We start from the raw sequence: 27138 nt of genomic DNA, 5'->3' as shown, positions 1-27138 counted from the left end.
TGTCCAACTGAATACTGAAATCAAAACATTCTTAACTTCTATGCACCAATTATAATACAGATAAAATATGAGCATTAAGAGTATGAGTATACTATGTCTAAATTAAAAAAACACCAATAGGTGATATAGTATACTTATCTTGCATCTAGATGGATTCCTAACACCAATGGAAATCTAAGCATTATCAGGTATTATTATCTAAGCCTTAGCAGTCTCCAAGCACTTCTAAATATGGCCCAGTAGGGCTCAAACAGCACATTTTGTGGTCCTTATACCCAACCACCACACTAAATGGCTGAGCATTGCTAGGTGGGTCTCCTAGTCTTTTTGGAGATTCCTCCTCAACCCAGTATGTGAATATATTGGGACTGAGATAGGTCAAATGACAGAACACAGGTCTAGCATACAACCAGGCCCTGAATTTAATCCACAACAAAATATGGCTTCACAAGAATACCCCCTAACCATCACTCCCCACCAAGCACCTCCATGCCCAAATAGTGAACTGACAAACAGGCATTGAACCCTCAGACCTCATTGCTTGGCTGAGCAATGCCAGGAGTTTTTGTTTTTTGAAGAAAGAATTAAAAAATTACTGAGTTTTAAACAAAACTCTTTTTTTGTAAAGAGAGAAAACACATACATTAAGCATTGTGTTAAACCACATAACTTGAACCAACTTGTTCTCCCTCAAAAATTGAGGGGGAAATAATGGAGAGCACCAAAACCAAACAGTTGTATGAATATTGAGTAGAAATAAAAAATGATCAGACTTAAACACCAAATCCAAAGCCAACTACAACAGAATCGATACACAATCTACAACAAGCTAGACACAGAGGGGACCATTTATACTAGCAGCCTGGGGGTGGGGAGGAGGGATAATATGGAATGCATGCTGGGAACAGGGATGGAGAGAGGACAACATTGGTGGTGAGAATGGCCTTGATTCAATGTCACTATGTACCTAAAATACTACTGTGAATAATTTGTAATCCTCTTTGGTCAAAATAAAAATTATTAATAAAAAATAAAGAAAAAACATGTAGCTGGTAAAGTATCAATAAATATGTCTGGCTATACCACATTATTTTTCTCAAGTACTATGTACACTGTACTTTTTATATGTTCAATCAAATGGATTCTCTTAATAATTCTTTATATATTCACCTTTTTCCAATTGAATCCCTGGTAAAGCAAAAATTCTTTACTAATCAAGACTGTTTTTGATTCAATGGATCCTACCACAATATATAAATGCAGCTCTTAAACATAACAACATATTGAAAATTGAGTCAGTCAACATAATTATAGTAGCATTTGCTATACTTGACACTGAGGAATTAAATTTTTTATCTTTTTTATATTAATTCTAATTTAAATGGAAACAGCCCATGTGACTATAAATGCCACATTGAAAAGCATAGTTCTGAGGCAAGAGCGACAGTACAGAGGGTAGAACTTTTGCCTGGCACACAGCCATCTGGGTTCTGTCCCTGGCATCCCAGATGGTCCCCGAGCTTGCCAGGAATGATCCTGAACATAGATCCAGGAGTAACCCCCCCTGAGCACCACTGAGAATGGCCCAAAAACAAAAGCAAAAACAATTAAAAAAGAGAACAGAGCTTTATTATAAAGTTAAGGTCAAAAGAACTAGACTAACCATGTTCAGTATTCAATATGAATTATGGATGACCCTCCATATCAGGAAAAAACAATTCTTAAAACAGAAGCTGCTTCTGTTTTTCTAGAAAACACTAAAACATTTTAAATATTCTCCTAAATCCCTTGATTTTGAAAACAAAGCTTTTAGGAAAAAATTACTATAAAATATAGTTAACTGTTTTTTGTAATTCTTTGAATACATTTTAAAAGGTAGATAGCATTTATACAGTAATATATAATTTTCTTTTAAGTTATAAACAATTGAAAAAATTTTAAAGTACTGAAATTAAAACAAGAGCAATAAATAGGAATAGACAAATCTACCACATACAAAATTTATTTTAAAATCTTATTAAACATGATTAATCTAAGGGCAGATAAAGGGATCTACCTTATAGAAGGTATTAAAATAATAGCAACAAAAATTAAAATTAAGTATATTTGAAAGACACTGGTTAACTGGGATAATATTTATATATAGCTAAATCTAGTCATATTTATAACAGGCTGGAGAGCTAATACAAAGGGTTGACTGCATTCAATGCCTGCTAGAAACTTAGGTTTGATCCCCAGAATTGCATAGTTCCCAGAGCATAGAGCTGGGAATGACACCAGCACAAAGCACTTGAACATCTGAAGCATATTAGGTGTGGCCTTAATTCCAAAAACAGGCGTTCATAACTAAAACTCATTTCAAGTGACTCAATTAGTATAGAGGAGTCAGAGTTCACAGAATAAACATGAAACAATTCTGTTATCACTTTTTTTTTTTTTTTTGGTTTTTGGGCCACACCCGTTTGAAACTCAGGGGTTACTCCTGGCTATGCGCTCAGAAATCGCCCCTGGGTTGGGAGGACCATATGAGACACCGGGGAATCAAACTGTGGTCCTTCCTTGGCTAGCGCTTGCAAGACAGACACCTTACCTTTAGTGCCACCTTCCCAGCCCCCTGTTATCACTCTTAAGTGGGGGAAGTCTGTATATGGTCCCCCCACATTGCCTGGAATGATTCCTGAACAAAAAGCCAGGAGTAACTCCTAAGTAACCTTACAAATAAGTAAAATAAAAACCACTAAGGGGAAATAGACAAAAATGGTTTTATTAAAAATATAAATTTCTGCAAAGCAAATTAATAAAATAAAATGATAAATCAAAGACTAATTTCCTTAATAACACAAATAAAAATCAGAAAAACCCAAGAGTAGGGGGAAAATAATCATTATAAAATAAATACAAACTTTAATAAACATATTAAAAACATTAAATCCCACTATGGAAGTCAAAAGCAAATTAAGATATCATTAAGATATCACTGTTCACTTATCAGAAGACAATACATTTCTTGGTTTGTGAAAATGAGAAAGATTGAGGTGAAAAGAACAAAAGTATAATAAATGAGGAACTTGAGCAATAACACAGTGGTAGGTCATTTGCCTTAACTGAGGCCAACCAGGTTCCATCCCGGCATCCCACATGGTCTCCTGATCCTACCAGTAGGGGTGTTTTCTGAGTGCAGAGGCAGGAGTGAACCCTGAACGCCACCAGTGTAGCCAAAAAAAAAAAAAAGTACAACAAAAGCAAGCAAAAAATAACAACATAAAGCCTTCTAGAAAGAATAAAATAGCTTTCCCAATAGAAAGCCATTTGTTGGGGCGAGAGTCATGGTGCAGCAGTGGGACATTGGCCTTGCATGTGGCTGCCCAGGATAGACCTGGATTCAATCCCCGTGTCCCATATAGTCCCTCAAGCCAGGAGCGATTTCTGAGTGCATAGCCAGGAGTAACCCCTGAGCATCACAGGGTGTGGCCCAAAAAACAAAAAATAAATAAATAAAAGAATAAAAACTATTTGTTGGTCATAAATGATAACAGCTAATTTTTTATATATTCGACAAGACAATTAGCTACTATTATTTCCTCTGTTTTACAAAATAAGAAACTACAGTTAGAATTTACAATTTGCCCACAATGACACATGTAGTAATAAGTGTTAACTGTGCTTCAGAATTTTTACTTCTAGGTATTAATTCTAAAGATATGGTACATTTACCAAATAATACATGTACAATATTATCAATGAAGGCTGTTTAAAGGAACAGAAAATTAGAAGCACATTCGCCAGTAAGAGATTAAGTAAACTTTGGAACATCCAAACAATGTAATGCTGTTGAAATAACTGCTAACAATGTAGTTATTAAAAGTCAATAAATACAATAAATGTGCTCTAAGTAATGTTATTATAACAATAAAGCAGAGTATAAAAATCTTTATTCTTTATTTATTTGAAAGTATCAATGTCTACTTGCTTTTTGTTCATTTTGTTTTGTTTAGGGGCCACACCCAGCAGCTCTTAGAAGTTACTCTTGGCTCTGAGCTTAAAATTCACTCTTGGCAGGCTTCGATGATCATTAGGGATGCTGGAGATTGAACCTAGGTGGGCCGGTGCAAGGCAAATGACCTCCTTGCTATGCTATTGTTTCTGCCCCATGAAATTCTACTTTTATTTGTTGTACATATAAGAAGAAAGGTTTTAAAAGTGAGTGACAACTGTGTGTTGGATGTTTGGATGTTGGTGATAAAAATTGATAGCATAGGATATAGGGATGGGAGGAATTTTTAAACTGTTTCTGAATTTATGAATTTTGACCCATTACTTTAATGTATGTATGTGTGTGTGTGTACAGACCATTGTTGGTCATCAAGTATAGAAAGGTTAAAAATCAAAAAAAAAATCAAAAAAAAAAAAAAATAAAGAAGGGGCCGGGCGGTGGCACAAGAGGTAAGGTGCCTGCCTTGCCTGCGCTAGCCTTGGACGGACCGCGGTTCGATCCCCCGGTGTCCCATATGGTCCCCCCAAGCCAGGAGCGACTTCTGAGCGCATAGCCAGGAGTAACCCCTGAGCAGCAAACGGGTGTGGCCCAAAAACAAAAAAAAAAAAAAAAAAAAAAAAAAAAAAAAAAAAAGAAAGGTTAAAAATCACTTGTCTACTGCTTTGGTTACAACTGCTAGATGATGGAGCAGTTTGAGAAGGTTGAAGAACATAGTTTTAAAACTTCCTATTAGCTGCAGTGATACCATAGCATGTAGGGTGCTCTGGACATGTACTAAGACCTGAGGATTGGCAGCAATATGGAACAAAAAAACAAACATACAATAATATCAATACGTTAATTACCTATGTCAGAAATCAAACATCCTTTATTTTGAGGGGAGAACAAATACAATATTGAACAACTTCTACTATGTAAATATATAACCTAATCCAATAAGAAGAGATGGCCAAAGTAGCACAGACAGCTTAATAGGCTGTTTGTGTACAGGAGGACTGAATTCAATTCCTGGCACTGCATGGACCCCAAGCACTGAGTAAAATCAGACCTTGAGATCTATGTGGTGTGGCCCAAATTGAAAATCTATTAAAAAACAATATTTTAAAGGCTTTGCATTTTTAAAAATAATAAAATTTAAAAACACCTAGAAAAAATTGTATTCTAAAGAAAATTAAGCCCTTGTTAAAAAGACATAATTATAACAAAAATTATTGTTTGATATATATAAGACTTACTAAAAAATATGGATTTATGTCAGATTCACTGTCAATCAACAAGTCTTCACCAAAATAAATATGAATAAAAATTTATCTTAAAAAAAGATGTTTTAGTTAAAAAGGGAAGTAGTATTAAAATCAAATGCTAGAATGGAAAAGGTGATGTTCTTTATCAATAGTATATATACTTATAAAAGAATAATTTGCGTGCATATAAAATCTAATATGTGCCATGATTAGAGATGATATACATATTACATGTAAAAATTTGACATCAAAAAAAAGCTTATGCTCTAGTCCAGGATGCTTTTTGAACAATGGGGTCAGAGAAACTTTATATTTGCATTTCTATATGTAACAATGATGATCACATCTAACCTATATGCATACTCCAATGTATTCTTGATTATGAAGTAAACATGATGCCAGGCTCTATCATAGTGGCTTTTAATAAATTCAAGTGTTATTATAAATTATTTCTTCATCTTCTTTCATGCTCATTTTAAATAAAATAATTCTTGAGCTGAATATCTCAATAATAGCAGATGATGCCTCTTGAGAGATCTTCTGGATATTTGCAATTTTTAATGTATATACTATTGCTGAATTTAATTTTCTTTCTTCTCCAACTATAATGCTTTTTAAAATCTATTGACATGTACTAAGTAAGAAATTCCTTTCATAACTCATATCACACTTTTTTCATTGGCTGATAAGACAGGTCAATTTACTCTATTTAACACAGGAAAAATTGACAGGGCATCTTATTAAAGTATTTTAAATAAGCAATAATGTTCTACAGCAGGGCTGGTAAATAGAATTAATCACATTGGTAGGGGCTGGAGAGATAGCATGGAGGTAAGGCATTTGCCTTGCATGTAGAAAGATGGTGGTTCGAATCCCAGCATCCCATATGGCCCCCCGAGCCTGCCAGGAACGATTTCTGAGCATAGAACCAGGAGTAACCCCTGAGTGCTGCTGGGTGTGACCCAAAAACAAACAAAAAAATCACATTGGTAAACTTTAATTGACTTGTACTGATTATTAAAAGTATGGTAATAAGTTTATTCTTCTGTTGCCTTGAAATATAGTTAAAAACATAATTTCTAGAATTCTGTTTCTACTAAGTTTTACCATATAAAGTTAGTCACCCCCTGTTTCGCAAATTTTATATTTTTTAGTGAGGAAAAAAATAGTAAATATCACACTTTATTATCTGAGATCCAAATAAAGTAATACATAAGCTGAATTCTTATTGCTATCCTCATCTTACATTAGTTTTTGCATGACTAACCTGGGTAAAATAATATATTTTTTATAATTCCTTTAAAGAAGGGGAAAAAAACTCTACTGAAAAGTCATCAGAACTCTGCATACTTCAAGAATTTTCAAGTTGAAATCTCCAACATTTTACGAATGCAATTTATTTCATAATTCATTGTGAATTTCAATATTTAGATATATATGTATATGTATATATATATGGATATATCATTGAGAAATTCTGCTGGTATTGGAGTAATATAGATATGATAATCAAACCCTGGTTAGCCCTTTGCAAGTCACAAATGCTACCCACTGTACTATCACTCTGGACCCTCTGTAATATATTTTTGAAAGGAATAAAGGAAGATGAACTAAACCTTAAAAATATATACATTTATTTCTATTTTAGTAGATGACTGCTTTTTATCTCCAAAGTTTCTTGCACTTCTAGACTCCAGTGGGGAGCAAAGAAAGAATATAATTGTTTTGTATCCTCCTGTCCAAATGCATACCACTGTTAATCAAATGTTTTAGCTCTGGCTTATCCAAGAGCCACTCTAATGGTGGATAAATCATTTAAAATTTTTATTTTTTTGCCACTATCTTCACTATCACCAGCTCTGTTTGTGCCATTATGATCCCCTTCCTAATGATAAAGTTTCAGCAAGTCTTTTTTGTTTGTTTATTTTTGGGTAACAGCAGCAGCGCTCAGGGGTTACTCCTAGCTCTATGCTCAGAAATTGCTCCTGGCAGGCTCCGGGGACCACATGGGATGCCACGATTTGAACCACCGTCCTTTTGCATGCAAGGAAAATACCTTACCTCCATGCTATCTCTCCAGCCCGTCAGCGAGTCTTTTTATTTATCTTGCAGAATAAGATTTTGCAAGCACCCATCTTCCTGTTTCATTTTTATCTTCCTACACAACTCAGATTATTTGGTAGAGTAGAGCAGGGCTGGAGTTTATGTTGGTGAAGTAAGGGAGGCAAAGTCATAGAGGACCAAGTAGAATGTCAGTATTTCAGCAGGATGACAAGATTATACCTGCAAATAGTGTTCTGGAATGAGGAGACATCGCTTAACCTGGTGAGGAAGGTGCCATATATTTTGTAGTAGAGGTGGCTGGTTATAGACTACTCTGAAAAATAAAGCACATGAATGATACAGAAAATCTTGCTAAATGGCCCACAGTGGGCTCTGATAGGCCACATAGAATAAAAGTAAAGCAAGATTGGCTATATATATGGAACCTGGTGAAATAAGCAGCTACATGAAAGATAATGGTGCCTATTATTCAGGATCAGTAAACAATCTATAAATAATAGAAAATCAGAAAGTTATCATGAACTCTAATAAGAATTTGAAATGGAATTTCTGAATTTGAAATGGAAGCACTAGTCTGAAAAACTCTTTTACAAACTGTCTTACCTATTCTACAGGTACAAATGTGTGTAGGAGGGTGTTATACATCCCTTAATTCTGTCAAATGCAGTCTATATAATGATACTACCATAGTTATGCAGTACCTAGAACCATTACTATATACTGTATTCAAAACACATTCTTTCACACTAAAAATTAGCTAGTGTCCATGTGAAATGGTTTATCACAGAACAGGGTTAAGCAAAGTACAAGAGCAGCCTAGAGTTACAGATCAGAGAAAATAACTATAAGAACATGTCAAAAGATAAAATCCCTAGCTTAAAGATGTTCTTACTAGCCCAACTGAGGGTCATCCATATATCGAAATATAGAGTGAAACTCAGAGATATGTCTTACAGCACTGAAATACATACCTGGTTTGCATAGGACTGGGGTTTTATCCCTGGCACTACATGGACATCTTAGAGCCCACCAAACCCTAGGCTCTGGAGGCTTCTAGCACTACTGGAGATACCACTCCCCACAAAACCAAAAAATATACAATGATTAGTAATGGACTAAAACATATTGACTAAAATAGAAAACCTCCACTGCTGGTGGGAATGCCGTCTAGTTCAACCTTTATGGAAAGCGATATAGAGATTCCTCCAAAAACTGGAAATCAAAGCTCCCATACAATCCAGCTATACCACTCCTAGGATATACACTAGGAACATAAAAATACAATACAAAAAAAAATCCCTTCTTTACACCTATATTCATTGCAGCACTATTTACCATAGCAAGATACCCTTCAACAGATGAGTGGCTAAAGAAACTGTGGTACATAACACAATGGAATATTATGTAGCTGTCAGGAGAGATGAAGTCATGAAATTTTCCTATACATGGATGTACATGGAATCTATTATGCTGAGTGAAATAAGTCAGAGAGAGAGAAAAACACAGAATGGTCTCACTCATCTATGGGTTTCAAGAAAAATGAAAGACATTCTTGCAATAATACTTTTCAGACACAAAAGGGAGAAGGACTGGAAGATACAGCTCACCTCATGAAGCTCACCTCAAACAGGGATGTGTTTAGTTAGGGAAATAACTACATTTTGAACTTTCCTAATAATGAGAATGTATGAGGGAAATAGAAAGCCTGTCTAGAGTACAGGCGGGGGTTGGGTGGGGAGGAGGGAGATTTGGGGCACTGGTGATGGGAATGTTGCTCTGGAGATGGGTGGTGACTGAATCCCAAACACAATCATGTATGTAATCAAGGTGTTTAGATGAAATATATATATATATAAATATAATATATATATATATATATAAAACCAGGGTCAGCATATTAGTAAAGAGTATAAGAAGCTTGCCCTACAAATGGCTGACCCAGTTTTTGATTCTTTGGCATCACAGATGGTCCCCAGAGCACCAGTAGGGCTAATCTCTGATCATAGAGCAGAAAGAAATCCTAAGTATTGATAGATGAGAATTAGTTAACTAACAGGAAATCAGAAGAACACACACAACATACATTGTACTCATGAATAAAAGGAAAGTTTAAAAATGATAAGGATTGGCGTTGGATCCATAGTACAGTGGATAGAGTATTTGCCATGCATGTAGCAGACCCGCTTTCAATCCCCAGCTCACAATATGTTTCCTGAGTACTGTCAGGAGTATAATTCCTGAGAGCAGAGTCAAGAGTAAGCCCTCAACATCACCAGGTGTGGCCCAAAATTGATACATGTGTATATGTGTAGATATATGCATGTACATATGTGTGTATATTTATACATATGTGTATGTATATATATGTAATAATGAGATATAGTTTCAAAATAGCTCCCCACAAAATGAGTATCAATTACAAATAAAACATAATGATTTTAAAATGGAGAGTTGGGAAGACATCACCACCAGTGCTTATACCTAAAGAGAGCTAACAAGAATACTAGCAGACTAACTCCTAGACTTCAACTTTACTCCCATGCCATATTTAGAATTACACAGTGAATAATCTATGAAAATGTCTAGTACAGAGCTGGTATGCAACATGTACTGAGATTAAATATTAAAATTTAAAATTAAAACATTATTATTATTATTATTATTATTATTATTATCATTATTATTATTTAGTTTTTCGGCCATACCCAGTGACGCTCAAGGGTTACTCCTGGCTTTGCACTCAGAAATCTCTCCTGGCTACAAGAGCCACCCACTGAGTGGGAGAAACTATTCACCCAATACCCATCAGATAAGGGGCTAATCTCCAAAATATACAAGGCACTGACAGAACTTTACAAGAAAAAAACATCTAACCCCATCAAAAAATGGGGAGAAGAAATGAACAGACACTTTGACAAAGAAGAAATACACACGGCCAAAAGACACATGAAAAAATGTTCCACATCACTAATCATCAGGGAGATGCAAATCAAAACAACGATGAGATACCACCTCACACCACAGAGAATGGCACACATCACAAAGAATGAGAATAAACAGTGTTGGCGGGGATGTGGAGAGAAAGGAACTCTTATCCACTGCTGGTGGGAATGCTGTCTAGTTCAACCTTTATGGAAAGCGATATGGAGATTCCTCCAAAAACTGGAAATCGAGCTCCCATACGATCCAGCTATACCACTCCTAGGAATATACCCTAAGAACACAAAAATACAATACAAAAACCCCTTCCTTACACCTATATTCATTGCAGCACTATTTACCATAGCAAGACTCTGGAAACAACCAAGATGCCCTTCAACAGACGAATGGCTAAAGAAACTGTGGTACATATACACAATGGAATATTATGCAGCTGTCAGGAGAGATGAAGTCATGAAATTTTCCTATACATGGATGTACACGGAATCTATTATGCTGAGTGAAATAAGTCAGAGGGAGAGAGAAAAACGCAGAATGGTCTCACTCATCTATGGGTTTTAAGAAAAATGAAAGACACCCTTGTAATAATAATTTTCAGACACAAAAGAGAAAAGAGTTGGAAGTTCCAGCTCACCTCAGGAAGCTCACCACAAAGAGTGATGAGTTTAGTTAGGGAAATAACTACATTTTGAACTGTCCTAATATTGAGAATGTATGAGGAAAATGGAGAGCCTGTCTAGAGTACAGGCGGGGGTCGGGTGGGGCGAAGGGAGACTTGGGACATTGGTGATGGGAATGTTGCACTGGTGATGGGTGGTGTTCTTTACATGACTGAAACCCAAACACAATCATGTATGTAATTAAGGTGTTTAAATAAATTAAAAAAAAAAGAAATCTCTCCTGGCTTGGGGGACCATATGGGCCACCAGGGATTGAAACATGGTTCATTCTAGGCTAGTGCCAGCAGGGCAGATGCCTTATGGCTTCCGCCACAGCTCTGGCCCGGAAAACATTCAGTTTAGGTATAGAACATCTTTAGAAGTTCAATAGGGTTTTAATTTGAGACAATTTCTTCCTAACATTTTTTCCTTTCCTCCCCTCCTTACTATAAAGAAATATTTTTTAACTTGATGTGAGCTCAGGGATTACTTTTGATTCTGTGCTCAGGGATCATTTTCTTGGAGCTTGGGGCATAATCTATAGTCAAGGATCAAATCCAGGTTAGGTATGTATAAGCTATACTATTCTCCAGCAGAGAATTATTTCTTTTTTGACTAAGATGCAATGGAGAGGAGAAACCTTATGTCTCTAAAACCTAGAAAACTAATAAATAAAAATAAACTTAATTTAACAACATCGTGCAGTAACAACTATGAAATTACTAATACAAATTTTATGCAAAGGATTTTATTTTTATTTCATAAGAACTAAAATTTAAAATAATAATTTATGATACTTTTTGTATATATTCTACTACATTACCTGTGCCTTCTGTTGTAATACTAAAATCTTTATTAACACAAGCTTTGGATTTATAAAATTATTTCATCTTCAAATTTAGCAATATTTTTACATGTTCATGAATAAAAAATAAGAATGTGTGATTAAGGTCACAAGATAAGTATAAGTAAATCAAAGTCTTCTCTGGTCTTCAGACTCCTAGTGTGCTATTGCTCTAAGCATAATCAAATATTTATTGAGTTCCCAGGCAGTACTGGGAGTGAAAAAAGATAGGTCAGAAAGACCCTTAGGACATATGCCTTATTAACAAAAACTGTCAATTAAAATAAAATTAAATCTATTTTGAATTTCGAGATAGGACATCTGCTTAAACTATTATGTCTAAGGTGGGCAGAATGCCATAAAGCAACCTGTTTCCACAAGGACACAGTTAAGTAGAATGTCTTAAATACTGAGAAGAAATGACTGGAATTTTAAAACTATCCCATTCACTTTACCCATCTGTTATGTCTTCTGTTACAGTTAAAAACCAAAAGGGAAAATATTTTTAGAGAAAGACAGCATACAGTCTCTTTCAGAAAATCATCATAAACAGCATTATATTGAGCCTAGATTTTTAGTCTTCCATTGTCTGTCCCCACCTTATACCCTAACCAACCACCAACATAAACAGAACTAATTCATCAAGACTGTGTTTATGAGTCTTCCCTCACTGCCATTCCAATCAGTAAACACTAACATACAATGATTTCCCTCAGTATATATTTGAAAATTGAGTTATTGTGTTAATCTCACCCACGTATTTTCTAATTTCCTGTATGATATTAGCATTAGTCAGTGTCAAGGTGTGTTCATAAGACATGTGGATGGTTGTTGAATCCAAAAGAAATCCAAAAGAATAAAATTAAAATAACTTTTTTTCACAAATATTGACCAAAAATTGTTGATCTTTGAGATGATTTTCAAAATTCACCTCCAATTATTATGTACTATTTATTTCATATAGTGGCTTTCAAAGTTCTACTCTACAAGTAGTTGAATGCTATTAAATAGAAAAACACAAAGAGAAAATAAAGAAGGGGAAAAGAAGGTACTATTTATGGATAAGACTGACACACGAAACACAAGCCAGATAAAGTGGATCCAAATTTGGATCTTAATATTCTATTAACTAGTTGAAAGCATAGAATAAAAAGATGTCATAGATCAGATATAAAATTCAAGGTGAGTTCAGAGTAAAATAATTAAATAAATCAACTCTTCAAGAGGAATTAAATCCCATTTCTGTAGATAAGATATAAATGAAAATTATCCTCAAGAGTTTTAATATAAAAATTATAAAATTTATTAAAGACTGACTCAGTGCTGTTGATGCTTATCATAAAGTTTTATTATTATTATTATGTTAATTTTTATAAATCAGTGATACAATACTAAATGTACCTTAAACTGTTCTATAACATTTAAAATATAATATTTTATAATACACATAAATTGGATAAAATTTAAAGTTTTCAATTGACTATAATGAATACTAGGTAAAGTAAGTGGTTTGCATATTTGAGCTAAGTGCTACCTAAATCTTTTTAATGTGAAAGTCTAACAAGAAGGACTAGTCATTATTTTAAAAACTTTATGAGAATAAAATGCCAATATCTATGTCAAAATTCTTCTGATATTATCAATAGAAATGTTGATTTTCTACAATGGGAAGGCACTAGATGTTTAAAAACTTTGCCCTATGATAATGAAATGCCCAACATTTATGAAAAAAGACCCTCTAATACTGTCCAATAAAATGTTGGGTTTCTATAACTACTAACCACTAAGAGTTTCTACAATGGTAGGGGCTAAGAGTTTTCACATGCCAATATAATTATACACTAAGAAAGATTAATACCCACATCTTTTAATATAAATAACTAGGCCCCAAACTATCAACACACATAAAACTGTAGAAGTTGCACACAATTCTGCAATTAAGTTTAAGACCTTACAGGAAATAATATTAGAGATTACTATAGATTGGAATGTCAGGGACATAAAAATAAATGAAAGGAGAAAAAAATTACATGGTAAAATATCAAAGAGAAATTTGAGAATCCACAGAAACCCCAAGTGGTATATTTGCCCTTCTAATCAATGATTAACTTTAGCCTTTAAAATATTATATAGATTAATGTAAGATTTAAAATTATATATTATAACATATTATATATTATATATTATATAATATATAGTTATCTATCATGTTTATAATTTATATATGATTATGTAAGATTTAAAATCTAATATAAATAAGAGCATATAGATTTTCCCCCTCCCACATAAACCAATGTTGCCCTGAATGAGAATCTGACAGACAAAGCAATATAGGCAAGAATTAATATTCTGAGAAAGAAAGGCTGCTGAGCATTCTTGAATGATAGCATAATGCATTCTTCCATCCACCATTCTTCCACAGCTATATATAAAACAAGTCTGTAATTTATCCAGAACTCTACTTCTGATCACCAAAAGTTCCCCAATTTTTCAGTATCTGTGATAAGTCATATGGTGGCAAGTCTATGTCAGTTCTGATGAGTTCACTCTGTATTATTATTTAATCATAGATTTTCCACCAATTATGACAAATGAGATGTGAGTAAAAATCTGGAATAAACCAGTAAAAGAAAATACAAGAAAATAATTCCCTCACCACCCTGTGGATAGGCATATACTCTCTGTGAATCTAAAAGCATACACAGGTAGATGCAAATAAAAAAAGGAGAGGGAAATTAACATCTTAGGTGGTCAGACAAAAAGACTAAATAAGAAGGTAAATAATAACCAGGAAAAGGGATTAGTCAGCAAATATCTGAGAAAAGCAAGAAGAAATTCTGTTCCCAACACATACCCCTAAAATGCTATTTCCATATGCTCATTTACTCTAAACTAGGAGAAAACACAATCTTGTTTTGTACAGCATTTAGTGCATTACAAAGAACATTTGAAGAGTAATAACCACTATTTAAGGGTGAAAGAAAAACACTGGTTCAAAAATAGCAAATCATACAGAGCAAAGACCAGCTTGAATAAATTTGGTGTCTGTTTACATCTACTGAAAATGGCTGTATGCAAATCAACACTATAATGATCCTATGAAAATGCATTTTTCTCACATAAATATACTGCTAAGGAGCAATGGCATTGTAACTTGATTCAGCTCTCAGATTCTGTGCACATATTGCCAAGTGTCAAATATATTCATGTGCATTTATATTTGAGTGTTGCTTTGAGTGGAAAATTATAAAACATCCATTCAAAAATAAAAATAAAATGGATTTATAGAATTATTTAGCACCATAGATGAATGTTATTTATCTTACAGTTAATAAGCATTTTCAAAAGGAAGTTCTGACTGAAAACTTAAAATTAAATCACACCCACAGGTTCCTCCAAAAATGAATATTCCTCATAACCTCAACTATTGTTAGACTTTTATTTCCAGTCAAAAATAACTGAATAATATATATTTTACTGAATTGTCTTCTTTTTTGGAGCAATTCAGTAGTTCAATTTCTCATTCAAGTATTAACTGAACTTATTTCAATTATTCTATATAAAAATGTTCTTGCAAATGCCTCATTAATGAAGAAGTAGTTTAGAAAGTTGAAAAGCTCTCTAAACATCGATTAATTCATCTTATAGGTTTAACAGTCCAGCAACCATCTTTTTCTCATGCTTAATGGCCTCAACCAATCTCCAACTTTATACGCTATTCAAAGGTTAACAACTGTAAATATTTTTCCACTTGGATTTTTATGCTTAACTCTGCAGAGCACTTCTAATTAGATATCTCTTAGATATAAAATATTACATGTTAAGATGTGAATTCATTATATCCCCCATTAATCCCCCCATGTCTTTTCAATTTCACTTAAAACCTACACTCATCTTCCAAATGCTTAGAAAATTTTAGTCACCATGATTCCCCCTTTTCCTCTCACAGTTCATAGTCCACCAAATAGCAATTGACGCTCCCTTCAAAATATACTGAATAGCGATGGTGGTACAGTGGTGATCATAGCTGCCTTCCAAAATATACTGAATATGTTAACACTGCACAGTATTCTTACTCTACCTCAAGCATTTGTTGCCCTATACAGATGAGAAAACTTCTCCCAGTTCTGATATTCTCCCATACCATGCACAAAAAATATATACAGTTATCTTTTCCCTTTGCCACAAAACTATTTCAAAACCATGGGGCTGGAGCAATGGTGCAGTGGTAGGTATTTGCCTTACACACAGCTGACCCAGGATGGACCGTGGTTCAATCCCCCAGAATCCCATATAGTTCCCCTAAGCCAGGAGAGATTTCTGAGCACAGCCAGAAGTAACCCCTGAGCATCACCAAATGTGCCACTCCCCCCTCAAAAAAAAAAAAACTATTTCATAAACAAAATCTGATTATGTTAATTATACTTTCAATCCTTCTCTGCTCATTTTTACCAAAATTAAACTTCCTAATCTGGATATTTTACTAATCCTGTTTACCAATACTAAATTTCTTAAACTGGATAACTATTCCCATTTATCACAATTGTACTGTCACTTATTCCATCTCGGAAACACTAGCCTCCTTGCATTTCCTCGTTTGTTTGGGTTTTTATCCATTTTGCATTTACTGTCCCCTTAAATGGTTTTCTCCCAACTATTTTTTGGGGGGGCCACACCCGGCAGTGCTCAGGGGTTACTCCTGACTGTCTGCTCAGAAATAGCTCCTGGCAGGCACGGGGGACCATATGGGACACCAGGATTTGAACCAGCCACCTTTGGTCCTGGATCGGCTGCTTGCAAGGCAAACACCACTGTGCTATCTCATTGGGCCCTTCTCCCAACTATTTTTATAGTTTAAGACCTCACCTTCATATTTTTACTTAATAATTTCCTGACCCATAATATCAAATTGTGCTCTTCTCTAATATTCCCTTTCTTCCACTCTTACTGTTATGTGATAATAAACTATAAATTATAACTATTCCTTATATGAAACAGTCAAAATGACTGTTTTCTTCATGGTTTCCTTCACAGTAAATCAAGTCATAACTCTCAGATAGTGGGTGCACAGTAACTTGTCCAATACCTCTACTTATTTTCTTACCAAGACACAAATTTGCATATCTCTGATTTCCTTCTTTCTTTTATATGTATAACTCAGTTTATAGACCCACTATCTGCCCTTCTTATGGATAAGACATATTAAGTGTCACTGACATGTTTGAAGAGTGGCTGTGTGAGAATGTGGTTTTAATAAAAAATATGTATATTTTATATTATATATTTATATATTTTATATATATTAATATTTTATATATATAAATGTAATGATGTTCTAGTGTTGGGTGAGGCCTTTTTTGGCAAGGCACAGCCCAGCATGGCCTAGCACCTCTAGCCCCTTTAGTGAAGCGGTCTGAAGATTACAGGGTAAAGGCGGAGAGATTAATTCACAAATATCAGTTAAAGATTCATTAGAGCTAGCTTGGTTTATTCTATGGTCCTATCCGCCATGTGCATTTCCTCACATGGCTTCTATGCTCAGCTTATTCCAAGTAGCTTCTCCTAAACTGCTTCTCCTCTGGTTCTCTGCCTCTTTCTCTCAGGAGCTCTCCATGCTTCCTTGCTCTCCTCTTCCTTCTCCCAGCCAGCATCTTTTTTCTTTATTCCAAATTGCAGAAGCCTCCCAGGTTTGGGTGGACCTGACCATCCAGGTGAGATTAACAAAGGGCAAAGGGAGAAAGGTAGCTCACATGATAGGTTCTATTGTTTCCCTGTATTCTCTCTCAAATGTTTCCCTGTATTATCTCTCAAAGGTATTCTCCTTTGCAACTCTAATGGGATTCAGACTTCCAAAAGAAAGTATACCTTGCTCAACCTCAAAAAATTTCTTCAATCTGTTGGAAGCTGCTTTGATGAATACATGCCCTCATTTTTTCATCTCCCCTGTGCTCAATGCACAAACTTCTCTTCCTCTGCTCTCTCCTGCGTTTTCATTATTTTTTTAATATCCTCTGTACATGAGAACATTCTCTCTCTCCTTGCCAATGTACAGTTTCTTAGTGATTTCACATGAGTTATTTACCTCAAACATTACTTGTAAAAAGTCATTACAAATAAAAGCAGCTAAGAACTATCAGTGCTTAATTTGATACAAAGCTACTATGGTGTATCAATTAATCATTAAATGAACTTATTAGAATAGTACTACTTGGTTCCCCAAATCACACATGCTAAAATATTATCAGGAGACATAGTATAAATGATTTATTAAATAAGCAAATGAACTAGAATTTGATCCTTGTTCTATCAAACTGCTACAGGAGCAGCAAAAATGGCCTTCAAACAAGTACTATGAATGTCTTTTTATCAAGTTTAGGCTGTTTTAAAACCATTATTTCTATTTCTATGAGATAAACTCTACAAATTGCAAAAAAAAAAAAACTGTAAGAAGTATCTACTTCATAGCTCCAAGGTAATAAATCAAAGAATTCCCTCTAAAGTATTATGTAATGTGTAGAAAAACACATTGATTTAATGAGTATTTATGTATTAGGATCAACAGTCACAATATTACAATTATTGCTTTCAATTTGCATACATATACAAAGCTAAGGGCAAAGTAAAAAGACTGATATTTGCAAGCCATGAAGGCCAGATGAAGGTCAATGATCTCTGGAACGGTAAATCACTGCCATATTCCAATCCACCAATTACAATCAATCCCCCTAGTCTCTGCCTACTTGACAGAGCTTCATTTTTAAATACCTTTTCACCCCAAGTTGCTTTGCTGGGTTCACATATAAACATCCCACCCAAAGGTGAGTTTGAAGGAGTTTCTGAAAGCCACCTCAGTCAGTCACCTTTGAAATGGCCCTAGATTTGTCTCCACAGTGGCTCTGTGCTAGGTTGCTATGGTAAACAACCAGGCCAGATTGCTGTATTCAATTCTTTGCCAGGGTCGTCATAGTGACTGCAAAGGACAGCTTCTTAGAAGGACCTCACAAGGGCATGTTTCCATGGTGACCCTATCTTGCATTTTTCCAAAGAACTTCCCTGCAGTTGTTCAGTGACCAAACACCATATTCATTTTGAGAATAACTCTGGAAGGTATTTCCCAATGATTCCATCACAATGTATAAGGAATCAAAAGAGGTAGATAAATGAGCACACTGAATACCTAAATGATAGAAACTAGTCCCTAATCACTTCAAAAAGAACTTGCTTTGGAGAATAATGAAAAATATTTGCAAAATGTTTGTTAGAGGTGTCTGTAATGAATTTTTATCAATTAAAAGGTCTGAAAAATAAGTCTGGTGAAAGGTAATTCAAATTATTAAAAGTTCAGATTTCTTAAATTTTATGACATAATAGCTAACTAGGCAGAAATACTCTATAATGAGCATCAGACAAAAATATAAATATAAATGGATCATTCAGTTACAATGAGTTATGAAGAACCCTTTATATAGCAAAATACAAAATAGTTTTAAGTCAAAGTTTCAAAATGTATTTTAATTAAGTGAGAACATTCCAACTTCTTTTCAATTTTAAATATGAATATAGATCATTTTTGAACAGATGCATGGTTTTATGTCAATTTACTAGTCTCCTTGTAAAAAATAATTTGTAATTCATTAATTACTGTGCACTTTTTAGCATTCAATCAAGAGCAAAACCATCTAATTACTAATTTATATCAAAATTCATTTAATAACTATTCAATTTTGAAGTTCAAATGCTATAATTGTATTTTTGTACAAGTGCCCTCCTTTTATGTTCACTCTAATTGATTACAAAATAAATAAGTATTTACAGGACATTTACTATATGGAAGAGGTCAATCCAAATTCCAACCAAAAACATAAATGTGAAATTATACATATTTATACAAAAAAGAAGTGTAATTCATATTTAGTGTACAATAAAGTTTTGTGTAAATTCATACTTTTTTCAATGGTCCAGCATTTTATACTAAATTTACCTCCACTTCATAGTGTTTAGAGTTTTCTGCTCAGAGGCTTCTATATATTTTTATGAATCAAAGAACTCCTTGAAATTTTTATTCACTATGTACGTATTAGCTACCATGCAGAAAACACTGATCTAAGGTCAAAGAACAAACAAAAACATTCTACTTTAAGCTGCTTAGCTTATAGACTATGAAAGAGAAAAATCACACAAAGTAATGGCAGGGTAATTAATTATATATCTGTAAAAAGAGATTAAAGGAAAGGAGAAAATGAAGCAGAGAGGAGAGGAGTCCCAAACAATAGTTCATCTAATGACTATGGATGAATAGGGAGTATTAGAATCCCCCACTATATGACATAGTATGTTAAATATTATATTCAATATTAACTAAAATTGTCACAAGACAATTAAGAAAAATCTTCCACAGAGCACTGGAACAGAGAATAATCAAAATAATTGTCAATGTCCCCATTTTGATACTTTACGAAAGACAGCATGCTCAGAGAAAATTGATACCATCAGATCTAATCCTATTTTATTTCAAGAGCAATATAAACATAGGCAAGTTATACTTGTTTTCAAACTTCCTCTCAACTTTAAAATGAAAATAGTGGTGCAGATCTCTAAATTAAACAACTGAGGAAAATCATCTCAATACTGAAATATCATGGATGATAATATAATGTCTGGCATTTGCTTTAGAATTCATTAGAGTAAAAAATAAGGAGAATGATGAAAAATGAACGAAATGCTGGAAATTAAATAAAGATAGCAAGGTAAGTTAAGAGTTATAATTGAATTTTTGTATGATTTGAAATTTTCTGTAATGAAGTACTTAATAAAAGAATTATGCTAGTAACAGAATTTCCTTTGTCTGGACTTTTTCAAAAACACAAACAGAAAAGAGTGTATAAGAGAACAATGCAATTTATACAACTAGCCTATAATACTAATGAAAACTAATAAAAAACTAATAAAAAATCAGTGAATAAATTCACTGATTACATATATTCTGAAAAGTGTAAGCACTTTACATAACTTTCTAATACAAGTTTTCATAATTAATTCATACTCAATGCTAAAAAATCTTGTCAGAAAGCTTGGAGTGAGGGATATGACTCACTAGAATCACACAAGTCTCATTTGCATGAAACCTGGACTCAATATTCAGCACTAAAAAGTAAATTAATTAAACAATAACACTGGAGGAAAAAATAAGGCAGAAACCTTATCACTGTTACATTTTGCAAAATAACCAGGCACTCAATAATGTAAAGACTTTTGGGAAAAATTGCTAGTTGGTTTTTACTTTGTGGCCATGCCCAGCGATGCTCAGGATTTAAGGTTCACTCATGGCAGCACTCAGGATTCCAAATGGGATGCCAGGGATGGAACCCGAATCATATGCATGCAAGGCAAGAGCTTTCAGTGCTATCTCTCTGAGCCCCAGGAATGTAAAATTTTAGACTCACTTGATGATGTGAAAATATTTTTATAAGAGAGCTTAATATTTTCAACAAAAATTCTCAACAATAATTTATATATATAAATACAAATTATATAAAAATATAATAATACTTACCAGATCAGTATCTGCCTTTTTATAGACCAATGCTTCAATTTTGGAATCTAGTTCTCCTTGTATTTGGTCTCTTCTTTTCATGACACCCTTTATTTAAACACAAAGATAAAATAAGCTGAACTGCAATGATGTTTTCCAGATAACAATTTCAATAATAGGATCTATCATTTTGATATAATATCTTATAAAAATGCTTTATTTGGGGGCCGAAGTGATGGCACAAGGGGTAAGGTGTCTGCCTTTCCCGAGCAAGCCTAGGACAGACCTCGGTTTGATCCCTCAGCGTCCCATTTGGCCTCCCAAGCCGGGGACAATTTCTGAGCTCATAGTCAGCCTGAAAGTCACCAGGTGTGGCCCAAAAACAAACAGAAAAAAACCCAAAATGTTTTATTATAAAGTATCATTAATAATTAGGAAGATAGTTTCCATAAACCTTTTACCAGTTTTCATAATTCACTTCTTACTGATTAAACCATTTTATGTGCAACTTTCAACAAAGCACTCTAGGCATATAGGATTCTTTCTAACTCGCAAAGAACAAAATAGTCAGCAACAATAACAAATTAGTGAGAGCACTTGAAATGCATGATAAAATGTGCCTCTGCATTTGGAAGGCCACTTAGTGACTCACCTACAAATATCTACCATAAGGATCAGTCATTTTATCTGAATCCAAAGGGAGGATGGTTCAGCAAAAAGTAAACAGTGGTGATTAAGATAACTAAAGTGAAGTATGCGTCAACATATTTAGCATTTTACTTAGCTTTTTTCCTTTTGTTTTGTTTTGTTTTATTTGTTGGGGGGCCACACCCGGTGATGCTCAGGAGTTACTCCTGGCTCCATAGCCCAGAAATTGCTCCTGGCTTGGGGGACCATATAGTACATCGGGGAATCAAACTGCGGTCTATCCTATGTCATTGCATGCAGGGCAAACACCCTACTTCTTGTGCTACTGCTCCGACCCCATTGTATTTAAAACATAAATATTAATCAGTCAAGCTTCTAATGAGAAAGTATGGGAACATGGGAGTTCTATCTTATTTTCCTGAATAACACTGATTTCATGTTTCAGTACCTTTAATTTAAAACACAGTTGAAAAGCAAGTTAAGTATAAAAATACATCTACATCTTTTATAATGTCTTTCCCTCTGCAACTCATTTTAGAAGACATTCTTCTTAGGCTTTACAGACATAAAGATGCTTTGTTTTTGTACTCCTCTTCTACTTAGCTTCACTATATGTAATAGGATTTAGGGAATTGTAATAATGAACACAAGAGGTCTGAAGAGGTTGAAGTAAAAAACAAAACCAACTCTCAGTAAGCAACTAATTCAACAAGGGAGAGTGGAAGGAAAGACACACAGAAAATGGATAAAGAGGTAGAGGAAGGTACAGATCTGGGAAGAAACTAGATACAAATCCATTACCTGGAGGTCAGAAAACAAGCTCTAGAGTATTTGAGTGAGACTAAAAGAAAAATGGCAAAAGTAAAGGTTAAAAAGAATCCTAAAAACCACCCAGTCTAGGCTGTGCCACAAGGCAACTGCCTTAAAATCGTGAAAGACAGTTACTATTTCTCTTATTTTCAAGAATGGCATTACAAATTTCAAGTTATTATTATAAAATCTTTTATGCTTACTTCAATGTGTGTTATAACACTAGTAACTCTTTTTTCTAAACCCAAGTGAGTACTACTTCTTTACTTAAGTACTTTATTAAATATGAAACAATGTACTTCATATAGGTAGAAATATATAAAGAGGTTGCTCCAATAAGATAAGTAGTAAAAGCCATTTTGTGAAGTCATATTTTGTTTCACATTGAAGAAAACAATCTATCATAAAACAAAATCAAAACTGCAATATAAATACTGCTTATAAAAACCCGAGTCTATATAATATAATAATCAAATTAAAATATGTAATTTTTCTGACTGCTATTATAAACTTTCCACATCTTTAGTGTTACATAACTTTAACTGCTTCATTTTCATCTTGACATAAAAAAGAGAAAAACACATTAATTCATAGAAAAAATATACTATTTCTAATGAAATCAGAAATCAGATCCTATTGGGGAGATTAAAAAAAAAAGGAAAAGATCAATAATGAAAAAAAAAAAACAACAACAGTAACATCTAGCCAAGGAAACTGATGAAGACAAAGAAGTGACAGTTCAACAGTAAAAAATATTGGAGGCATATGGGAAGCATGAAAGGCTTATGGTAGAACCCCAATAAAGTGAAGAAAAAAACAATAGGATTCTGAAATGGCACAAAATACATAATGCCACTGTCAAAGGAAAATCTAAACAAGAGACAGATCTCATACAAAAGACTAAGCATGAGCATCTCACCAAGACAAAGACAAAAGTTTGTGTAAGTCAATAAAAATGTAGACTACATAAAAATAGAAGCCAGACATGGCTCCAATTACAAATGCAGAAGAAACAAGCTACAACTGAACATAAACCAACCAAAAAGATAATAAATCACTGGAAATCTTAGAGGTTCAATTTATGCAAGATATTATGATTAGAAGATAGTGCTAAATAGATAACATTCAATTTTGCAGAAAGGATCACTAACTTAAAACTATCTGGTGTTTATTATAAAGTAGGGAAGTTAAATGCAAAATTCTGACATAAAAAAATGTAAGTGGGGCTGGAGCAATAGCACAGTGGGTAGGGCATTTGCCTTGAACACGGCTGACTAAAGGTTGATCCCCAGCATTGCATATGGTCCCCCTAGTCTGTCAGGAGCAATTTCTGAGCACTGAGTCAGGAGAAACCCCTGAGCACCACCAGGTGTAGTCCAAAAAACAAAAATTAATGATAAAAATAAAAATAAAAGCTTTTTCAAATAATAAAGGAAAATATTTTCTTTAAAGGATTTCTTTTAAGACATAATCAAACCCCGGCATCCCATATGGTCCCATATGGTCCCCCCAAGCCAGGGGCAATTTCTGAGCCCTTAGCCAGGAGTAACCCCTGAGCATCAAATGGGTGTGGCCAAAAAATAAAAAAGAAAGAAAGATAATGATGAAAGCATGAAACTGCCTTTCTAAAGGTTATAGGTAAGAGATGATGGTGAAGATATAATTAGGTATTCTTACCATTAACATTTCACTAAAAAGCACATACTCATGTACTACAGGAAGCAGAGCCTCTGATAGTCCAGACATTCGCTTTTCAGTGGCCTTACAGCATTGGTCAAGAGAACTGGCAATACCTTTTAGAATATCAACCAGATCTTCTTCTGATGCTGACCACAGAATATGAATTGGTCCATACTCTCTCATTTCATCAAAATATTCTGTAAAAATATATATTTATATCAGTTTCTCAATTTACAGTTCTCCAAATCTCTAAATTACAGAACCTAAAAATAAAAAAGAAGTAACTTATTTCTATCTTTTACACATATTCTTGAATATAAATATTATCCTTTACAAGACAATCTTCATATGTTCAAGTCAATCTGTGATATTTATTGTCTAGGTAATAGCCTTCCCTTTCCACCTAAAGAAATAAACAGTTTGATGGCCTTTAAAATACTTCTAAACTGTACCCATATAATCTAGATTTATTTAAAGAATTTCCATACTACTTTAATATTTCCATAAAAGAATGGCTCCCTTTATGCTTATTCTCAAAATGCATGTTCCTATTGTGTATCATTTGACCTACAACCTATTTTTATAAAAATCATCTTAAAAATCTAAAATGCAGTTCAAATTCTATTTATATTTAAATAATAACATGCTAACTTATTTATTAATATGTTTATTAATGTAGACTATGAGTTCAAGGGCAGATACCTTCTTATTTCTTTTTGAATCTGTAGCACAGAAAAGCAGATAACATGCATTCAATTTAAAAAAAATTCTGCCAAATAAAATACAAACTTAAATTGAAGCAACAATTGAAATGAAAGAAACCACTAGTTATTATTATAGATTATTCATGAACTGAACATGAATCAATCATCTTATATATTTAACTTAAATTCCCAAACAACAAAAGAAAATAGTTAATTCTTTTATTTGTTTGAGGGTTTTTTTGTTTGGTTTGGTTTTTGGGCCACACCAGTGGCACTCAAGGATTACTCCTGGCTCTGCCCTCAGAAATTGCCCCTGGCTCAGGAAACCATATGGAATGCCGAGTATGGAACCCATGTCCGTCCTGGGTCAGCCACATGCAAGGCAACTGTACTACCACTGTGCTACCACTCTGGCCTGGAGATGATTACTTAATGGAAAAATTGCTGAAGTCTCAATGTGAACAGTTCAAAGATTCTAGTCCCAGGGGAATAAAAAAAAATAAAACTTGAAAATTTGATTCATAGGGAGTCCCCATAATATTGTAAAATAAATTTACCCCAGGACCTTGATCTAGATTTGCACAATAATTATCAAGAGGGAAATGCCACTCTTCTCTAATAGGGTGGGAATAATCAGTTGTGAAACAGGCAGAGTATTCTATCTTCTTAGCATGATCTGACTTCTTGACTTTAGGAGAAAAAATTTTCCAGTAGTTAACCTGCTAGTTAGGAAAAGGGCAATCCCAGTGCCTAAAAGACATGGCTGAATTGGGTGAGTGGGGTAGAGGCGGTAACACTAAACTCCAGTTTCCTCAAGCAATTTAGTCTTACCTAAAGGAACAGGAAAAATCAGATCTAGCAAAATTCACAGCAGAAAAGTCTATACTCACCAAAAGATAGAGGACAGTCTAGGACTAAAGAACTCTCACCTCCTTCACAACTGATAACATTAATAATGCTATATTATGGAAATCAGTTTTATCCAGTACATCATATCTGGCTATCAAGGAAAAAATACAAGGCATGCTAAAAGACAAAACCCAAAAATCCAACAACAAAACATTATTTTAAGAGCCAAAGCAAGCGTCTGAAGCAAACGTGATAAAGATGTTAAAATGATTGGGTCAGAAATTTAAAACCATCATGATTGTGTTAGGAGCTCTCTCTAAAGAATAATCAGCAAGAACAAAACAATGGTCACTGTAAATAAAAAGGCAGAAATCCTGAGAAAAAGAAAAAATGAAGTGTTAACTTAATATTGCCCTTTAACACTGACACATGTGAAGATGCACTTCAAAACAATCACTTAGAAATTCACCAACTTTGAAATCACGTCTTAGTGGCTTATGTACCTCTTTCTTCTTTATAAATTCTCTGAGATATCTTATCTAGCAAATTTATTTTCTGGCTAAATACTTCAATAAAATTATTCATTTCCATGAACTCCTCTGGGCGGCCTTTAACTCCTTTCATTGATGATGCGACAGCTCTGACTGTCTGCCCCATTCTGCTCAGGAATCCAGGCCCTTGTTTCTTATGAGAAGAGAGTTCCTAGAGGAAAAAGAAAAGAATAAAATTAATATGCTGAGAAAAAATGTTCATATATGCCTTATTTTGTTAATTTTGATGATTGGCAATTAGGGCATTGTGCTTCTTCTAAGTTTAGTCTTCTTAATAATATTCTTTTCCAAGTATTTGTATGACGGTGGAAGTGATAATAGAAGAAGCAAGGTTCATGCCTTGTATGTGGCTAATAGGTACAAATCCCCATCACCATATATGTGGCCTGATTTGAATCTCTGAACACCACCTGAAGTGATATCTGAGCACAAAACCGGAAGTAATCCCTGAACCACACTGGAACGTTCCAAAAATCAAATAAATAGTATGAAAAGGTAGACATGCTTCCTCAGAGCAAGCATAAAAAATGTTCTTTAAAAGAAAAAGGATCAACAGGGACTCATACTTAAGTACACATTACAGAAGGTAAAATAGAAACAAAATACCATAAAAGGATTT

At 34.0% G+C, this 27138-nt stretch overlaps 1 protein-coding gene across 1 annotated transcript in view; it reads right to left on the bottom strand.

The window, feature by feature from the left end:
• The window catches only part of SNX7 (sorting nexin 7), a 76825-nt gene that overhangs the window by 38375 nt on the left and 11312 nt on the right, over positions 1 to 27138 (bottom strand). Inside the window, exons 4-6 of the mRNA XM_049765754.1 lie at positions 26472 to 26670; positions 24413 to 24612; positions 21299 to 21385 (exon numbers count right to left, since the gene is read on the bottom strand). Of these exons, the coding sequence (XP_049621711.1) occupies positions 21299 to 21385; positions 24413 to 24612; positions 26472 to 26670 (486 nt within the window). The remainder of the gene's footprint in view (positions 1 to 21298; positions 21386 to 24412; positions 24613 to 26471; positions 26671 to 27138) is intronic.

This window comes from Suncus etruscus, chromosome 19, assembly GCF_024139225.1.
Source record: "Suncus etruscus isolate mSunEtr1 chromosome 19, mSunEtr1.pri.cur, whole genome shotgun sequence".
Lineage (NCBI taxonomy): Eukaryota > Metazoa > Chordata > Mammalia > Eulipotyphla > Soricidae > Suncus > Suncus etruscus.
This window is presented reverse-complemented; position numbering and strand designations above follow the sequence as displayed.